The sequence below is a fragment of the Megalobrama amblycephala genome, linkage group LG9 (genome assembly GCF_018812025.1).
Source record: "Megalobrama amblycephala isolate DHTTF-2021 linkage group LG9, ASM1881202v1, whole genome shotgun sequence".
NCBI classification, from domain to species: Eukaryota; Metazoa; Chordata; class Actinopteri; order Cypriniformes; family Xenocyprididae; genus Megalobrama; species Megalobrama amblycephala.
This window is the reverse complement of record NC_063052.1, coordinates 42290477-42308491: the sequence shown is the minus strand read 5'-3', so window position 1 is coordinate 42308491 and position 18015 is coordinate 42290477. Positions and strand designations below refer to the sequence as shown.

General features: G+C 41.9%; 1 protein-coding gene across 2 annotated transcripts in view; it reads right to left on the bottom strand.

Moving 5' to 3' along the window:
- The window catches only part of LOC125275982 (venom phosphodiesterase 2), a 42298-nt gene that overhangs the window by 5237 nt on the left and 19046 nt on the right, over positions 1–18015 (bottom strand). For both annotated transcript variants that reach the window (XM_048203355.1, XM_048203356.1), the window contains 6 exons: positions 17285–17372; positions 8094–8266; positions 7940–7985; positions 5909–6063; positions 5213–5336; positions 4850–4927 (listed from right to left, as the gene is read on the bottom strand). In XM_048203355.1, coding sequence (XP_048059312.1) covers positions 4850–4927; positions 5213–5336; positions 5909–6063; positions 7940–7985; positions 8094–8266; positions 17285–17372 — 664 coding nt within the window. The remainder of the gene's footprint in view (positions 1–4849; positions 4928–5212; positions 5337–5908; positions 6064–7939; positions 7986–8093; positions 8267–17284; positions 17373–18015) is intronic.

Here is an 18015-nt window from a genome sequence, read left to right as displayed (position 1 = left end):
AACAGAGAATTTTACCGCAATATTTAAAATGCTTTAAAAGTCAGAATCAAGATGATACATAAAAGATATAAAATACATTAAAAATGAAATAAAAACAGGAAAAGGAATTTAAAGAATAAAAAGATAATACGTATAAAATAAAGTGCAAACAGTTCGGACATAGCACAGTGCTCAATCAGCAAATGCATAGATAAAAGATGTGTTTTGAGTCTGGATTTGAATGTGGCTAATGTTGGAGCACACCTGATCTCTTCTGGAAGCTGGTTCCAGCTGCGGCTGGCGTAACAGCTAAAAGCAGACTCTCCCTGCTTTGAGTGAACCCTTGGTATTTTTAAGTGTGTTGATCCTGATGATCTGAGTGATCTGTTAGGTTTATATTCTATGAGCATATCTGCAATGTATTGGGGTCCTAGGCCATTGAGTGATTTATAAACGAGTAACAGTACTTTAAAATCAATTCTAAATGCAACTGGAAGCCAGTGCAAGGACTTGAGGACTGGTGTGATGTGTTCATGTTTTCGGGTTCTGCTCAGTATCCTGGCAGCAGCGTTCTGTACGAACTGTAGTTGTCTTATGGTCTTTTTGGGAAGGCCAGTGAGGAGCCCATTACAATAATCCACCCTGCTAGTGATGAAAGCATGAACAAGTTTCTCTAAGTCTTGACTGGAGACAAAGCATCTAATTCTTGCAATATTTTTAAGATGATAATATGCTGATTTAGTTATTGTCTTTACATGGCTACTGAAACTCAGGTCTGACTCCAGAATCACACCAAGATTCCTGACTTGATTTTTAATTGTTTGACCCCTAGAGTGAAGGTACATGTTCACTTTGAGAACTTCGTCTTTGTTTCCAAAAGCAATGACTTCAGTTTTGTCTTTGTTTAACTGAAGGAAGTTTAGGCACATCCAATTTTTACTTTCATCAATGCATTGGCACAGGGAGTCAATGGGGCTGTAGTCGTTAGGTGAGAGGGCTAGGTAAATCTGGGTGTCATCTGCATAGCTGTGATATGCAATTTGGTTCTTTCTCATTATTTGGCTCAGTGGCAGCATATATAGGTTGAACAGGAGGGGTGCAAGTATTGAACCTTGAGGGACTCCGCATGTCATGGATGTCCACTCAGACTTATAGGTCACCGATACTCACATAATAACCTCTCCCTTCTAAGTATGACCTGAACCATTTAAGGACCATCCCAGAAAGCCCAACCCAATGTTTCCAGCCTGTCAAGAAGAATGTTGTGATCGAACAGTGTCAAATGCAGCACTGAGGTCGAGTAGAACCAGCACTGATAATTTACCTGAATCTGTGTTTAGGCGAATATCATTTATTATCTTTATGAGCGCTGTCTCTGTGCTGTGATGCGGTCGGAAACCAGATTGAAAGTTGTCAAAGTATCCATTCAAGCTTAAGAACTTGTTCAGCTGATTGAAAACAACTTTTTCAATGATCTTGCCTATGAAAGGAAGATTTGAGATTGGCCTGTAGTTGCTCAATATGGTGTTATCCAGATTGCTCTTTTTCAGGAGAGGGCTTAACAACTGCAGTTTTCAGGGATTTTGGAAAAGTCCCAGAGAGAAGTGAGGCATTTACCACTTCTAGGAGATCTGCTTCTAAACAGTTCTAAACACTCTTTTGAAAAAAGATGTGGGAAGTGTGTCAAGGGCGCAGGTTGATGTTTTAAGGTGCTGTACTGTTTCTTCCAAAATTTTACCATCAATTGCTTCGAAATCAGACATAATAGCTACTTTCTGAGGTTGTGATCTGATCTGTTTTACCCCAGTGCAGCTCAAGGATGTGCTGATCGCCTTTTTTGATATTATTAATTTTCTCAGAGAAGAAGGAAGCAAACTCACAACATTTGCTGTCTGAGAGCATTTCACTAGGAATCTGACTTGGGGGGTTTGTTAGTCTCTCTACTGTAGCAAAAAGAGTGCGGGTGTTGTTTAAGTTTCTGTTTATTATATTTGAGAAGAAGGTCTGTCTAGCTTTGCCTAATTCCACATTGAAAGCATGAAGAATATCTTTATAGATGTTATAATGAATTTCAAGTTTTGTCTTTCGCCACATGCGCTCAGCTTTTCTGCATTGTCTTTTCATATTTTGCACTGCTGTTGAGTTTCTCCACGGTGCTTTTTGTCTGCCACTTTTTTTCCTGACTTTCACAGGAGCAATGTTATCAATAACGTTCTGTACTTTTGAGTTAAAAGAATCAAAGAGAAAATCAACAGAGTCTGCAGATATGCTTGGTGTTAAAGATATAGCCTTCATAAACAGTGCACTAGTATTCTCATTTAAGCATCGCTTTTTGCCCGAGACAGATCTAGCTTCAACAGTCGGACAGATCAATATTTCAAAGAAAATACAGAAATGATCAGATAGCGCTACATCCTTAATGACAATGGATGAAATGTTTAGACCCTTACTAATAATTAAATCTAGAGTGTGTCCACGATTGTGTGTAGGTCCATGTACATGCTGAGTCAGATCAAAAGTATTCAGAACAGTTATGATTTCTTTTGCCATATTGGATTCTGCATTTTCTATGTGGATGTTAAAGTCCCCAGTAATAACAAAACAGTCAAACTCTGAGGAATTTGCTGATAACAGTTCTGTAAAATCCTCCACAAAGGCTGGAGAGTATTTTGGAGGCCTGTAGAATAACTATAAGTAGAATGCGAGGAGCACCTTTTAACACAATACCTAAATATTCGAAAGACAAGTAATCCCCAAATGACACTTGCTTGCATTGATAGACATCTTTAAATAGAGCAGCAACACCTCCACCTCTCCTAACAGCTCTGCAGACACTCATAAAAGTAAAGTTAGGAGGGGCTGTTTCATTCAGTATTTGTACCACTGCAGCTATCTTCAAGCCATGTTTCATTTAGAAGCATAAAATCTAGGTTGTTTGTGGTTATTAAGTCATTGACTAGAAGTGATTTATTTTTAAGTGAGCGGATGTTTAAAAGTGCTAACTTAACAGTCTTACTTTCCTGTCTCTACAGTAATCTTAGTTTGACGTGTAATAGGTAGCAGATTAAATGGGTTTGCCAAACGGTTTGAAAAGGCCTTAGGCTTTCTATAACGTAATAAAACAGAAATAGAGAAAGCTACAGGCACACTGGGTTCCCGCTTGTTCTGTAAACATTTGATAAAGTCACTGTTATCATAGCGGGGACCCGACACACATCACTGAGAGCTGTTATCGGTTGTTTTTGATTCACCTAGAACAGATGGAGGAGGGTGAGGGCCCTGGCGTTGTGGCAGGGGCCGAAGAGCTCTCGCAGGAGGAGGGGGAGGTCGAGCTGGGCACACAGGCTTTGGTGGTTTCGGGGCTTGACGCTTTTTTGTTGATATCTGGGGGCTCGCAGCAAAAGAGTGGGAGAGTTTGGTTCCAGCATACACCAGTTCCTCGATTTTCTCTGAGAAGCACAGAAGAGGTGATGCTGGAGAGAGGCATAACGTGTCCGGTGAGAGGGGCTGTTGCTCTGGTGTTACCGGATGCTGTAATATGCTGTCCTGGCTTCCCTGGCTGTTTTCCCAAAAGTCGTCCTTGGGTGCTGAATCTTGGAGCAGTTCTAACACGTCACTGTCTCTCGGTGAGCTCTGTGGGCAGGGCTCAGTTAGCATTGTGTCCGTGAGCAGTGGTTGTTGTGGCTGCATGGTGTTATCATTGACCTTGTGGGATGTGTCAACCGCATGTCCATTCAGCTGCTGAAGTGAAGTCCTGTGGTCAGTTGTACTCTGTCCAGGTGTGTTTGTGCCATTCAGGTTGAGTGGATTTGCACACACTGCTGAAGGATGATGGAGGGAGAAGTAGATATTGTCCTTTAGCACTCTTGAGCCCAGTTTGTTTGGGTGCAGGCCATCATGAGTGAACAATTGTCTCTGACTCCAGAACAGATTGAAGTTGTCGATGAAGTTCAGTCCTTTTAAGTTGCAGGTTTTTTGCAGCCATGTGTTAAGTCCAAGCAACCGTGTAAATCTATTTGTTCCTCTTGCTGGGAGTGGTCCACTGATGAACGACTGAACTTTTAGTCTTTTAAGCATTTCAAAAAGTACACACATTCACTGTACACACTGTTACTTGTACACACACACACTCACTGTACACACTGTTACTGTACACACACTCACTGTACACACTCATTGTACACACACTCACTGTACACACTGTCACTGTACACACACACTGTACACACACACTGTACACTCTCACTGTACACACACTCACTGTACACACACTCACTGTACACACTGTCACTGTACACACACTCACTGTACACACTGTCACTGTACACACACACTGTACACTCTCACTGTACACACACTCACTGTACACGCTGTACACACACTCACTGTACACGCTCTCACTGTACACACTCATTGTACACACACTCACTGTACACACTGTTACTGTACACACTCACTGTACACACTCATTGTACACACACTCACTGTACACACTGTCACTGTACACACACACTGTACACTCTCACTGTACACACACTCACTGTACACACACTCACTGTACACACTGTCACTGTACACACACTCACTGTACACACTCATTGTACACACACTCACTGTACACACTGTTACTGTACACACACTCACTATACACACTCATTGTACACACACTCACTGTACACACTGTCACTGTACACACACACTGTACACTCTCACTGTACACACTGTCACTGTACACACTCACTGTACACACTGTCACTGTACACACACTCACTGTACACACACACTGTACACTCTCACTGTACACACACTCACTGTACACGCTCTCACTGTACACACTCTCACTGTACACGCTGTCACTGTACACACTCACTCTTGAACTGTGGGAACATCGGCACCACGTTTCCAAGGGTCAGAGCATCGAACTGATCTTCAGACGAGCTGTTCAGATCTGCCGACACAAACACACACCTTTACTCAGATACATGAAGAAGGTCACAGACATTAAACCCAAAACACTACACTGTTACAGTTTTATTTTATTTACTTTATTTCTTACTAACAAGGACATCCACAAACAGAGGCTTCACTGCAAGATCCAGTTATGATAGTCTAATTAAACATTATTAGCTCAAAACCTTTTTAAAAATGAAACATATGCACAGATGAATCGTTCACAGTAACATGCATTCAGAAAATAGATGGGGTGAGTTTACATCTCATAACACACACTCACTGGGCGGATACAGGAAGCCGTACGTGATGTCAGTGTTGTTGTATTGATTACAGGTCGGGCTCTGATTGGCTGGAATCCTGACGTCCGCTCGGAGACAGTCTGAGACAACCGGAGAACTTCCAGCCTACAAACACACGCCTTCAGTTGTCATTAGAACCAGACCTGCAGATATTCTGCTGAAAACATGAGTCAGGCTGTGGTGATGTCAGCATGTTGATAGGGCGTTGCTACATGGTTGCTAAAGTGTTCTGTGTTGTTGTGTGATAAACTTTAATACTTAGTAATACAAGGGGTTTGATACATTACTAGTGTAACCCCTCCTGTCTGAAACACCTGAGCTAAGTGGGACTTGAAACCGGGTATGCCGGCATAGGAGTCAGGCGCTCCAACAAGAAAGCTAAAGACCGCAGTTTCTAGTGTCAGTCGCTAGAGCGCCTCTTGATCAGGGGAGTGAGGTTTACACACACAGCTCTTACCAGCCTACATATGTTACACTAGCAGCACTTGTTCTTTATGATTTAAAGCCTCCAAATATATTACTGACATTTCTGCTGTAATTATGTAATTATTTCAAAGTTAAATAATTATAATAAATACTAATTAATTATTTATGTTTTATTTACATTTTTTAAAATAATAATAAATAAATATTTTTATTAATGTAATATTTTTTCAAATGTGTGTGTGTGTTCTGACCGTTCTGTCCACAGTGAAGGAGCTCCAGACGGGTGTGCGTGTGTGTGTGCTGTAGGCCGTGATGAAGCCGTGTTGATTCAGCACACAGTATTCAGCATCGGACTGCAGGACCCGCGGACGGCCAAACAACATGTGCCGTCGCTCACTGTCTGCCACTGCAGATATAATAATAATTATACACATCTATTATTATTTACAGTTGAACTTCTTTGCTTTCAGTCATTAAACCATAAAACAGCAGGACACCCTTAAAGGGTCATGAAACCTTAAACCAAATTTTCTGAGATTTTATCAGAGTTATGTGTGTTGGACATCATAGAACATTACCATCTGTAAGTTTTGAATGTAGGAGAAAACTAGTTCATTTTAAACCTTTTTGCACTATTTTCAACTTCCGGGTTTAAATTAGTCATTTGTGTCAGTGTCACATAATGTGACGTTTTCTCGTACTATAGTACGGTGATGACTCATCAGTGTCTCATAATTATTCAAGATACTGCGTGTCCTTATCCTATCAGAAGACGTGTTGCTTAATTCATGACAGTACGCACTTGTCTTCCGACAGGCGCTTCAAACTGTGAGATCACATACAATAAGCGAGAGATGCATTAATGCATCAAAAACGAGTGTTTGTTTTTGCTTTGTAAGAGTTTCTGCATCGCACAAGTTCTCTTCAGTATCTGTGTCTTCGACACAAACACCATTCATCCACACTGTGAGTGTAACGGCCTTTGCAGCTCTTCAACCAATCAACGGCTTATAAAAACGCAGCACAATAAGTCTCAAATGTTATCAAAGATGCATCAGCGTGTTCATATATGTATATGATACACAGAACAAAATGCATGTATTTGTGCATTAACCATGCCCATTTCTGTAGCATTTTTCAAAACTGTGGTGAGAACTAACTGCTGCTGAAACAGGGGGTTTCATGACTCTTTAATGGGTCAGTTCACCCAAAAAAGAAAATTCTGTCATCATTTACTCAGAGCTCGGTATTTGGCCCGAACCCAGAGCACTCCTCCCGTACTCCTGGCTGTGATAGGAACAAGCCAAGAGTGAAGGGTCGAGGAATGTAGGTGAGTCAACTGTGTGTATATATAAACTTCCTCTCATGCACATAGATGTGGTAATTGCTGATGATGAACGTGCTCCTCCCCAACTTTGTTAATGAAACATCATATAATTCTCATTACAAATCCAGTAAGAAGGTTCATTTTAATAAGCATGTCATCATCGGTTTTTACTCCCTGAATACAAGCATCCAAATCAAAGGCACTCGAGGTCAGCTGTGCTTGAACCATCAACGGACAATAAACATCGCCAGGAGACATTTTAATGTTGACATGCATTCTCTGTAAAGCTGCTTTGAAACGATATGTATTGTGAGAAGCGCTATACAAATAAATGTGAATTAAATTGAATTGAACATTTTCAGCTTTGAATAATGGCTTCTCAGCATCATGTAGACTCATTGTTATCTCAGCAGTGATTCACACATGCACTTCCTTATTTTCACTAAATTTCCCCTTTCAGCAGGTAAAACATCAAAAAACAGCAGGGTCATGGGTTTGATTCCCAGGGAACTGAAAACATGCAGCTCAAATTGATTTGGATAAATGCAAAGAAGCCGGTCCAACGGCCTCAAAACAACACCGTTTAGAATAAACATCTTTTTACTTTTTTACTTCGACATTAGATATTTTACTGCATTCAAGCCGAACATCTGATCAGTTCATGCATTCCCTGGAAATCAAACCCATGACCTTGAGCACTATTAATGATCTACTATTTACTGTAAATTACAGGAATGCCTAGAAAAACAGTCAGCAGTTCACTGTGATGCAACTCCACAGAAGTCTATATTAAAACACTGTGCTTTCACTGTATGTTCTGCTGAGTTCAGCTCATGATGTGCAACAACAATAGGAAAAACTATTTCTGTACTTCCGCTTCGTGGCGTCACACTGTCCACGGACGTGAGCGTGTGAATGAATGTTATGAGAGAGATCCAGTGTGAACTGAACTCACCTTCAGCATCAGTGAGATTCAAGCGTGAGTTGATGTCACTTCCACTCTGAAAAACAAAGACTGTCAGTGTCGTCACTGTTAAAACTAAAATACTAATGCAACTAATATTAGCAAATGAAATGTCTATGCAGTGTTATATATAGTGTGTGTGTACAAGTGCAGTGCAGCTGCAGCCCAGCGTGTCTGTGGGCTCCAGGCCGGTGATCGGGCACTGCCGCGGGCCGCTCTGCTCCGTCGGGTGGCTGGGATTGTGGACGGGCGTCCGCAGCAGGTGGTTCAGGCTGCCGTGAGTCCCGTTATTATGGAACGGAGTGATTTCCAGCACATCTGACAGTAAAGAGGAACAGATTGAGAGTGTGACGTTTGATAGCTTAGATGACTTGTGTTGGACTATATTACAGTTCTTAATGTGAAGCACTTCTGGTCAAGTTACACATCAGGACATAATAAAAAATGATGTGGTACTTGGCAGGTCTTAAAATGAGGTAAATGCAAACTCAGAATGAACAACAACACATGACATATTACACTTGGGTGTGAGCAAAAACACTTTGTTCCCCTTTCCAGAAGAGGGCGGAGCTTTTAACAGCTCATCAACAACAAAGCTGGAGAATCTCACGCAGCCAAAATGAGGATTGTCAGTAACGGTGTTCAGCCTTACATTGTTCAAACCGGAGTCGACACTGATGGAGAGACTCAGGAAGAAGTTACAACTTTTAGGATGTTTCTGAATGGTTAGTGGATAAATTGATGTAGTTGCTGTGGAGTTGATTCAACTCATCCACTAGCATGTGCCGTCATGTTCATCTTTTGTGTTGAATTGACCCTCGTTTGTGAAGCAGTCCGGCGTAAAATGAACAACACTTGACTACAACAACTCTTCCTCTTCTCTAAAGCAGCCCAACATGGCCCCGCCCCCTTTGTTACGTGTTCTCGGGGGCGGGGTTTATGTAAATTTTAGGGTTTGTGATGTCACAACCCAGGAAGAAGCTCGTTGTAGTCCCTACCAGCCTTAAAAAGCGATTTCTGTAAAAGAAAACATCTCCTTTGCATTGAACTTTGAGCGTCATAAATTTGCAGATGTTGTTTATGATCAAACTGCAACATTACACACTAACTAAAGTTAAAAAAGTCAAATCATAATCAAGGACCCCTTGAACAAAAATAAAGCCAAATGGAGAAGCCATGTGAGACAAAGTACACCCTTACTGTTTCCATAGGAATGAAGAGGGTCAGTGTCAGTCAGACACTGCTAATCAAATGCAACTCAAACATCTATAACAACTCAAACTCTTTACAAAAAAGGTTGAGTCATTATCACAAGGGGTTTGCCTATTGTTAGCTTTTACTGATTAGACAAGCATGTAAAGTATGGAAAAACACAACTGCAAACAAAGCAAAATCCCAAAACAAAACTGTGTTGAAGATACGAGGTAAAGTAAGTCAGAGTATACACTTGTTAGTCACAGGCAAACATAACATAAACCCAAATGAAATAATCAAATAATGAAGGTTCAGGAGTAGGCTTGTTGCCCCTCAGTCCTTTCAAGCAAAAAAAATAATGATAAAGGTACTCATCTGTCCTTTTCTGCTTTGGGGTAGGTAGGGAATGTAAAGTCCTGACGAAAAAACAAAGTCCCCAAAAAGAGAAAAAAATATCAATCCAATCCACTGGTTCAAGGCCCCACAGAAACAGGTTATCCTCCAGCAGTATAAAGTCTCCAGAGAATAGTCCAAAACGTATATATATCCTAGACCAGAGCGTGCCCTTATGAAAAGGCCCCAAAGTCTAACACACAAATGTCTCTTCCCAGAGATCACTTTGGACAATTACACAGAGGTTAGCCTAGCACAAGCAACCTCACCAAACACCAAAACTTTTTTCCCTCTTCTTTAAAAGAGTTGTTATAGATGGTGGCCCGTACGGGGAATGAATTATTGTGAGATACTGTTTAAAGACTGATATTGTACCTTTTATATTTTTGCAAAGGTGTTTGTCTGTTAATCATGGATAACCCATTAGATAAGGTTTGTGAGCAGGCAGTGGCAAGTAAGGGGAACGAGTGTCCAGAGGCCCTGCCGTATCAACCTCCCCCTGGTGTTTCATACAGAGAACCATTGCCGGTAATAGAATTAAGTTCCATGATGAGTGATATGTATATTGGAAGTCAGGCTGGAGGAAGTGAAGAGGATGAACCTCCAATGCTGAAATCGAGAGGAGAAATGTTTGAACAAATTGAAACTCAAATAACTAAACTCTCTTCAACCCTCCAGACTCTGCAGACAGAGGTGCAGATGCTCAAAAATGATTTCATGGCCAGCAATGACAGCCTGGTTAACAGGGAGGCCTGCTTCCGGGATGCCATTGATCAACGCTTTGGGGCACTAGAAAGGGGAATGAATAGATCTCTGACCCGCTTAGAGACAGAGATGGTGAATTGTCTAAAGAGGCGTGATGAGCACTGGAAAAAGGAAATGTCACGAGTAAAGACGACCAGTACCCCATTATCGCCCCGTCCTTTTAGCCATAGCTTTTCGGATACAGGACATCTTCCCTCTGCAATTCCTTCTCCATCGACACCCAAACCTCCTATCAACCTAGAGTTCCCTACCTTCGGACAAAACCGTGAAACCTGTGATGTTCTGGAGTTCATTGAAAAGTGTGAAAACTTCCTGTCACTCAGACCTCTCACAGATGTGGAACTGCTAGCTACAATCAATGCAGTGCTAACAGGTCCTGCGAGGAGTTGGTGGGCAGCTGAAAAGTTAAAGATTTGCAACTGGGATGAGTTTAAACACTCCTTCATGTCTGCCTTTCTTTCTACTGATTACCTGACTGAGTTAGAAGACCAGCTAAAGTCTATGATTCAAGGTCCAAACCAGAGTATCCGTGACTTTGCCTATGATTATAGAGCTCTGTGTCTGAGATGGCGGGACAACTTGCCAGAAGAGGAGGTGGTAAGACGAATACTAAATAGTTGTAACCCTTCCCTAGCAAGCAGTCTCAGAGGTGCAGTGCATACCGTAGAGCAGCTAGTTAAAGTAGGATCTTTGGTAGAGAGGGACTTGAATTCAAAGAAGGATTACTGGGCTCGAAGTCAACCAGCTCAAGGTAACTAATGAAGGGAAAAAGAGTGCCTCATTCCGACGTGACCAACAAGCCAAATCACATCCAAGTACATCAGTTCAACATGTCTCATTAATTCAAACAACCACACCTCCTCTGCTGAAAGTGGCTGTAGATGTGAGGAATTATCACGTTGAAGCTATTGTTGACACTGGTTCAACCTACTCTTTAATGCAGAAACAGTTATGGGAGGCTGTGAAAAAAACAGATGAAAGGCTGCTGCAGAGTACAAGCAGGACGTTCATGGTGGCAGATGGAAAGGCTCACGTATCAGAGGGTAGAACTCCTGTGGTTTATGAGTGGCATGGAATGGTCTGGACCATTGACACCTATGTAATGTCGAATGAACACCTGGCATTTCCTCTGGTCCTTGGATTGGACTTTCTGAAACAAACTGGTGTACAGCTAAATGTCGCTGCGATGAGCTATGAGCTCAAGGTCAAAGGGCAGGTTCGAGTCTACCCTTTTCTACAGCAACCACAGTGGGAGCAGCAGTGCATAATGAAGAGGGAACCTGTTACCTCTTTGTTCATGGCTGTGCCAATGGAGAAGGATGGAGAGCTGGAGAAAGCTACTGCAACCACTAGCAGAAAAGACGCTATAGCAAGTCATCCCACCAGAAATCCAACCCTTCCTAAACAAATGGGCAACTGTCTGTTCTGGAATTCTAGGGAGAACTAATCAAGCCACCCATCGGATTGTAACAACGGATGACATACCAGTTCGGTCAAAAGCCTATAGGGTTTCTCCCTTAAAGAAAGCGGTGATAGAAAATGAGCTTGACAAGATGATGCAAGAAGGCATCATCGAGCCATCTCAATCCCCTTGGGCCTCTCCTGTAGTATTGGTCCCAAAGACAGATGGCAGTCTAAGGTTCTGCGTGGATTATCGCAGACTTAATTCCAAAACTCCCCAAGACGCCTACCCGATGCCTCTCATCCACGATATACTGGAGTCGTTGCAAGGTGCCCATTATTTCAGTACCCTTGACTTAAAATCTGGATACTGGCAAGTCGAAATGGAAAAAAGCAGCAGAGAAAAGACTGCCTTTATAACTCCTTTTGGATTATTTCATTTTTTGACCATGCCCTTTGGGCTGTAAAATGCTGGGGCCACATTCCAGAGGTTGATGGAGAGAGTGTTGGGTAAGCTAAAAGGAAGTGTGTGTTTCGTCTACATAGATGACATTATTGTCTACTCCCCAAGCCAACAACAACACTTAAAAGATCTTGAAGCTGTCTTTCAGAAGCTGAAAGAGGCTAATCTTACCCTAAACCTAAAGAAATGCCACTTCATGAAAACAGAGCTCAAGTTTTTGGGACATGTTGGGTCCGAGGAAGGAGTAAAAGTCGACTCGGACAAGATCACTGCCATTAGTGAGTACCCAACCCCACAAAACTTGTTGGAACTTCAGAGATTCTTGGGGTTGGTTGGGTGGTACCACAAGTTTATCCCACGCTTTGCTGAACTGGCTGCCGCTTTGAACCACCTTAAAAGGAAAGGGGTGAAATGGACATGGACTAAGGAAACCCAGTTGAGCTTTGAGAGTCTAAAACATGCTCTGCAAAATGCCCCGGTACTAATTCAACCTGACCTGACACAACCCTTCCAGGTTCAGACGGATGCTAGCTCCGTTGGCCTGGGAGCTGTTCTAACCCAGAACATCAGTGGAGAAGAGAAGGTGATTGCATATGCCTCAAGAGGTTTGAGGGGAGCAGAGGTGAATTACTCAACCTCAGAAAAGGAGTGCCTTGCAGTGGTGTGGGCTGTCGAAAAGTGGCACTACTACCTGGAGGGAGTACCATTTGTGGTGTATACGGACCATGCTGCCTTGACCTGGGCCTTTAACTCACCCAAAACTACCTCTCGGTTGGCAAGATGGACCTTAAGGCTCCAGCGGTTTCACTTCCAGGTACAATACCGGAAGGGACGTGTGAATGTAGTGCCCGACGCCTTGTCCAGAGCTCAGCATTGCAATGTCCCCTTAGCGGTGTATGTTGATGAGAAATCCTCCCATTGGAATTTGGATATCCCATCAACCATGGCAGAAATATTAAAAGCCCAGAGTGAGGATGTTGAGGTGAGTGAGTTAAAGGGGAGGCTCGGAATCACAGATGACATCAACCGTATTCGATGGGAAGTCCAGCAAGGGGTTTTGTATAGAGTGTCCCCCTTTGCTGCAGGTACAAAGTACCAGCTAGTAGTGCCCAAGACTCTAACCACTACCTTCATCAATTATTTCCATAACAATCCACTAGGGGCACATCTAGGGAGAATGAAGACACTTCTGAGAATACTAGAAGTCGCCTGGTGGCCTGAAGTGCGCAAAGATGTATGGAAATATGTGAAAGAATGCACAGTCTGCCAGAGGTACAAGCCCAGTAACACCAAACCCTCTGGTTTTCTCCAGTCCACCGAGGTGGAGGAACCAGGGTACATGTTAGGGGTGGACCTTATGGGACCCCTTCCCAAAAGCAAAAAGGGAAAGGTATATCTTCTAGTAGTAGTTGATTATTTCACCAAATGGCTAGAACTTTTTGCCATCAAAGATAGCAAGACGCATCGAATCTGCCAGATTCTGCAAGAGGAGGTTTTTACAAGGTGGGGGGTTCCAAAATACCTACTGTCAGACCGCGGGCCCCAATTTCTAAGTCAGCTGATGGAGGATTTGTGTAAGAGATGGGGAGTTACAAGGAAGCTCACCACCAGCTACCACCCTCAAACAAATCTTTCAGAGCGAGTCAACAGAACCATCAAGACAATGATTGCATCCTTTGTAGGTGAAAGCCATCGTGACTGGGACAGGTGGCTGGCTGAATTTCGTTTTGCTATTAACACCGCTTGCAATGAGACCACAGGACACTCACCAGCTGAACTAGCACTGGGCAGGCAGTTGAAAGGACCCCTAGAAAGACTTGTTGCTCATCCACCAAATCCGGGACAATCACGATATTCCCTCATAGAACGACAACAACAACTCCAGCAGGATGCTCTAAAGGCAATGAGAAAAGCACACTCCAAACAAGCCAGGTATTATAATGCCAGACGGAAGTTTGTACAGTTCCAAGAGGGAGACCTGGTTTGGATCCATGCTCATCCAGTGTCAAAAGCCGATGATTTTTTTCATCTAAACTAGCTCCTAAATGGGAGGGCCCTGTGAAGATAAAAAAGAAGTTGGGGCCTGTGAACTATCTTGTTGAATGGGGTTCTAGGGAAAAGTTGGACAATGTAAACGTAGTGAACCTTAAACAATACTTCGGGGGGGAAGTTCAAAATAGCCTCCGGCAGGGGGGGGGGGGGGGGGACTCTGTGACACTGCCACAATAAAGCCCTGCATGACGCTCACTTAAGCAGGATAAAAAGTCATTGCTTATGTATATGCTATGTTTGTATATTTATAGTTTTTTTCTTAATTTATGTTGATTTTGAACATTTACACACGCATATTTTTTGAGGACTTTTGTTGGCCTCTAAGGACTCTTATTATGGTGTGCCTACCAATAAGAAGGGGAGGGCGGCCATTTTAAAGAAGAGGGAAAAAAGTTTTGGTGTTTGGTGAGGTTGCTTGTGCTAGGCTAACCTCTGTGTAATTGTCCAAAGTGATCTCTGGGAAGAGACATTTGTGTGTTAGACTTTGGGGCCTTTTCATAAGGGCACGCTCTGGTCTAGGATATATATACGTTTTGGACTATTCTCTGGAGACTTTATACTGCTGGAGGATAACCTGTTTCTGTGGGGCCTTGAACCAGTGGATTGGATTGATATTTTTTTCTCTTTTTGGGGACTTTGTTTTTTCGTCAGGACTTTACATTCCCTACCTACCCCAAAGCAGAAAAGGACAGATGAGTACCTTTATCATTATTTTTTTTGCTTGAAAGGACTGAGGGGCAACAAGCCTACTCCTGAACCTTCATTATTTGATTATTTCATTTGGGTTTATGTTATGTTTGCCTGTGACTAACAAGTGTATACTCTGACTTACTTTACCTCGTATCTTCAACACAGTTTTGTTTTGGGATTTTGCTTTGTTTGCAGTTGTGTTTTTCCATACTTTACATGCTTGTCTAATCAGTAAAAGCTAACAATAGGCAAACCCCTTGTGATAATGACTCAACCTTTTTTGTAAAGAGTTTGAGTTGTTATAAATTGATCATCATCAAGTGTGATCAACTCTACAAAAGCAGAAGTTCTGGCAGTTTGAGCATCTGCAGCCTTCAGGTGTGTGCCCAGGAAGAAAGACATCAGCAAAAATCTCAGAAAAGCAATTGTTGCTCCCATCAGTCTGAGGAAGGTTATACAGTCATTTCCAAACAATCTGAATTTGATAATTTTAGAGTGAAGAAGATTATTCACAAGTGGGAGACATTCAAAACAGACACCAATCTTCGCAGGAGTGGATGTCCCAGCAAATTCACCCCAAGATCAGACTGTGAGACATCGCAAAACACCTCAGAATCAACAGGTCTCAGTTAACATGTTAAATGTTAAAGTTCATGACAGTACAATCAGAAAAAGACTGATCAAGTATGGCATGTTTGGAAGGGTTGGCAGGAGAACGCCTCTTCTCTCTTTAAATAACATGGCAGTTGCATCAGAACAAAATACAAGACTTCTCAAACAAAGACCTTTGGACAGACGAGACCAAAGTGGAGATGTTTGTCCATAATGCACAGAAAACCAAAAGAGCATATCAGCACAAACAGCTCATACCAACTGTCCATCACGCTGGTGAAAGGCTGATGATTTGGGCTTGTTTTGCAGCCATAGGACCTGCGGGCACTAAGTCGACCGTCTGTCTGAGAGCTCAAGCTTGGACAAAACTGGGTCATTCAACAGGACAATGATCACAAGAACACCAGCAAATCTACAGCAGAATGGCTGAAAAAGAAAAGAATCAAGGAGTTTCAGTCAAAGTCCAGACCACAACTTGATTGAAATGTTGTGACGAGACCTTCAGAGAGCTGTGCATAAACAAACACCCACAAACCTCAATGAACTGAAGCAACGATGTAAAGAAGAGCGGGCCAGAAATCATACAGAATGATGTGAGAGACTGATAGTCATATAGAAAATGATTACTTCAAGTTATTGCTGAGCAAGTAACTGAATCATAGTTACTTTGTCACAAAATGGCTTCTCCATTTTGACTTTATTTCTGTTAAATAATTGTCATGTGTTCATCTGAGGTTGCATTTACTTCATTTTAAGGGATTAGTTCACTTCTGAATGAAAATTTCCTGATAATTCACTCATCCAAGATGTCCATGTCTTTCTTTCTTCAGTCAAAAAGAAATGAAGGTTTTTGATGAAAACATTCCAGGATTATTCTCCTTATAGTGGACTTCAATGGCCTCCAGACGGTTGAAGGTCAAAATTACAGTTTCAGTGCAGCTTCAAAGAGCTTTAAACGATACCAGACGAGGAATAAGAGTCTTATCTAGAGAAACCATCTGACATTTTCTAAGTAGAATAGGAAAGGCGTAGGACATACAGCGTAAGCTTTTTGAAGAATACAGAAGACGGAAGCACTCACAAGGTGATAATTTGTGTTTATAAAGCATATACAGTTGAATTTCTCTAGATAAGTGTTACAACCACGCTTCCTGGACTCCAGTTACCACGATCCTCTTTGTTTGCACACCTGTTGGCACTTCCCTCATCAGCTTCCTGCCTTTCCGGGATCCCTGGCATCTGTTCATTGTCATTAGCACTCCCTTTAAGCTGGACTCACTCCTAGCAGTCCCGGTCCGTTCTAAATGTTAGTTTGATGTGTATGGTTGTTTGTCTGCTCCTTCGTTATTGAATAAATACCCAATTATTGTGGATTTCCGTATATGCCTTGTCCGCAACCAACACTTAACAATAAGACTCTTATTCCTCGTCTGGTATCGTTTAAAGCCCTTTGAAGCTGCACTGAAACTGTAATTTTGACCTTCAACCGTCTGGAGGCCAGTGAAGTCCACTATATGGAGAAAAATCCTGGAATGTTTTCATCAAAAACCTTAATTTCTTTGACTGAAGAAAGAAAGACATGAACATCTTGGATGACATGGGGGTGAGTAAATTATCAAGAAATTTTTATTTCAATGTGGACTAATCCTTTAAGACCAGATGTTTTTTTTTTATTATGTCCAAAAGAGTGTTCTTTCTTTTTCACATGACTGTAAATGTGCTCTATAAATAAAGAAAGACTTGACGTGTTTTGTGGGGTTTCGTACCACACATAAGGTTGTACAGCTCAATGTTGGAAAACGGCTCAACTTCTGTCTGAAACAGGAATTTAGGTCCAAAACTGAGAAAAGCGGCCTGAGAAAGAGAAAGAAATGAACAACTTATTGCTAGAATACACGACACGACTCTTAACATTTACATCCGTGCATTTGACAGACACTTTTATCCAAAGTGACCCCAATTCACGTTCAAGATAACTCATGCATTCCCTGGGAATCGAACCCATGATCTAGTGTTGCTTGTGCCATGATCTACAGATTTTAAAATGCTTTGAAATGAATTTAAAACACTAGGGCCTGGTTTCACAGACAGGGCTTAGCCTAAGCCAGGATTAGTTCAATTATGACATTTGAGTACTTTTATAAACGTTCACTAGAAAAAAAAAATATTACTGGTGTGCATCTTGAGTCAAAACAATGGCTCTGACATATTTTAAGATTTATCAGTACAAGTTACTTTCAGTTAAAACAGCTCAAACATGCAATTTAGTCTAGGACTAGCTGAATCCTTTTCTGTGAAACCGGGGCTATGCTTCATAAACCTGCTGACAAAACTGAGTAAAACCGGTCATCACTCAATAAAAGATTCACACATTAGCAGACTTTCACAAAAGACTCACGCAGAAACATGACAAATGGAGAGAAAAAAAAAAAAAGTGAAATCACAATTATGCAAATCAGTTTCTGTGAAAATGACAACTCATTCAAAAATCTGTGCA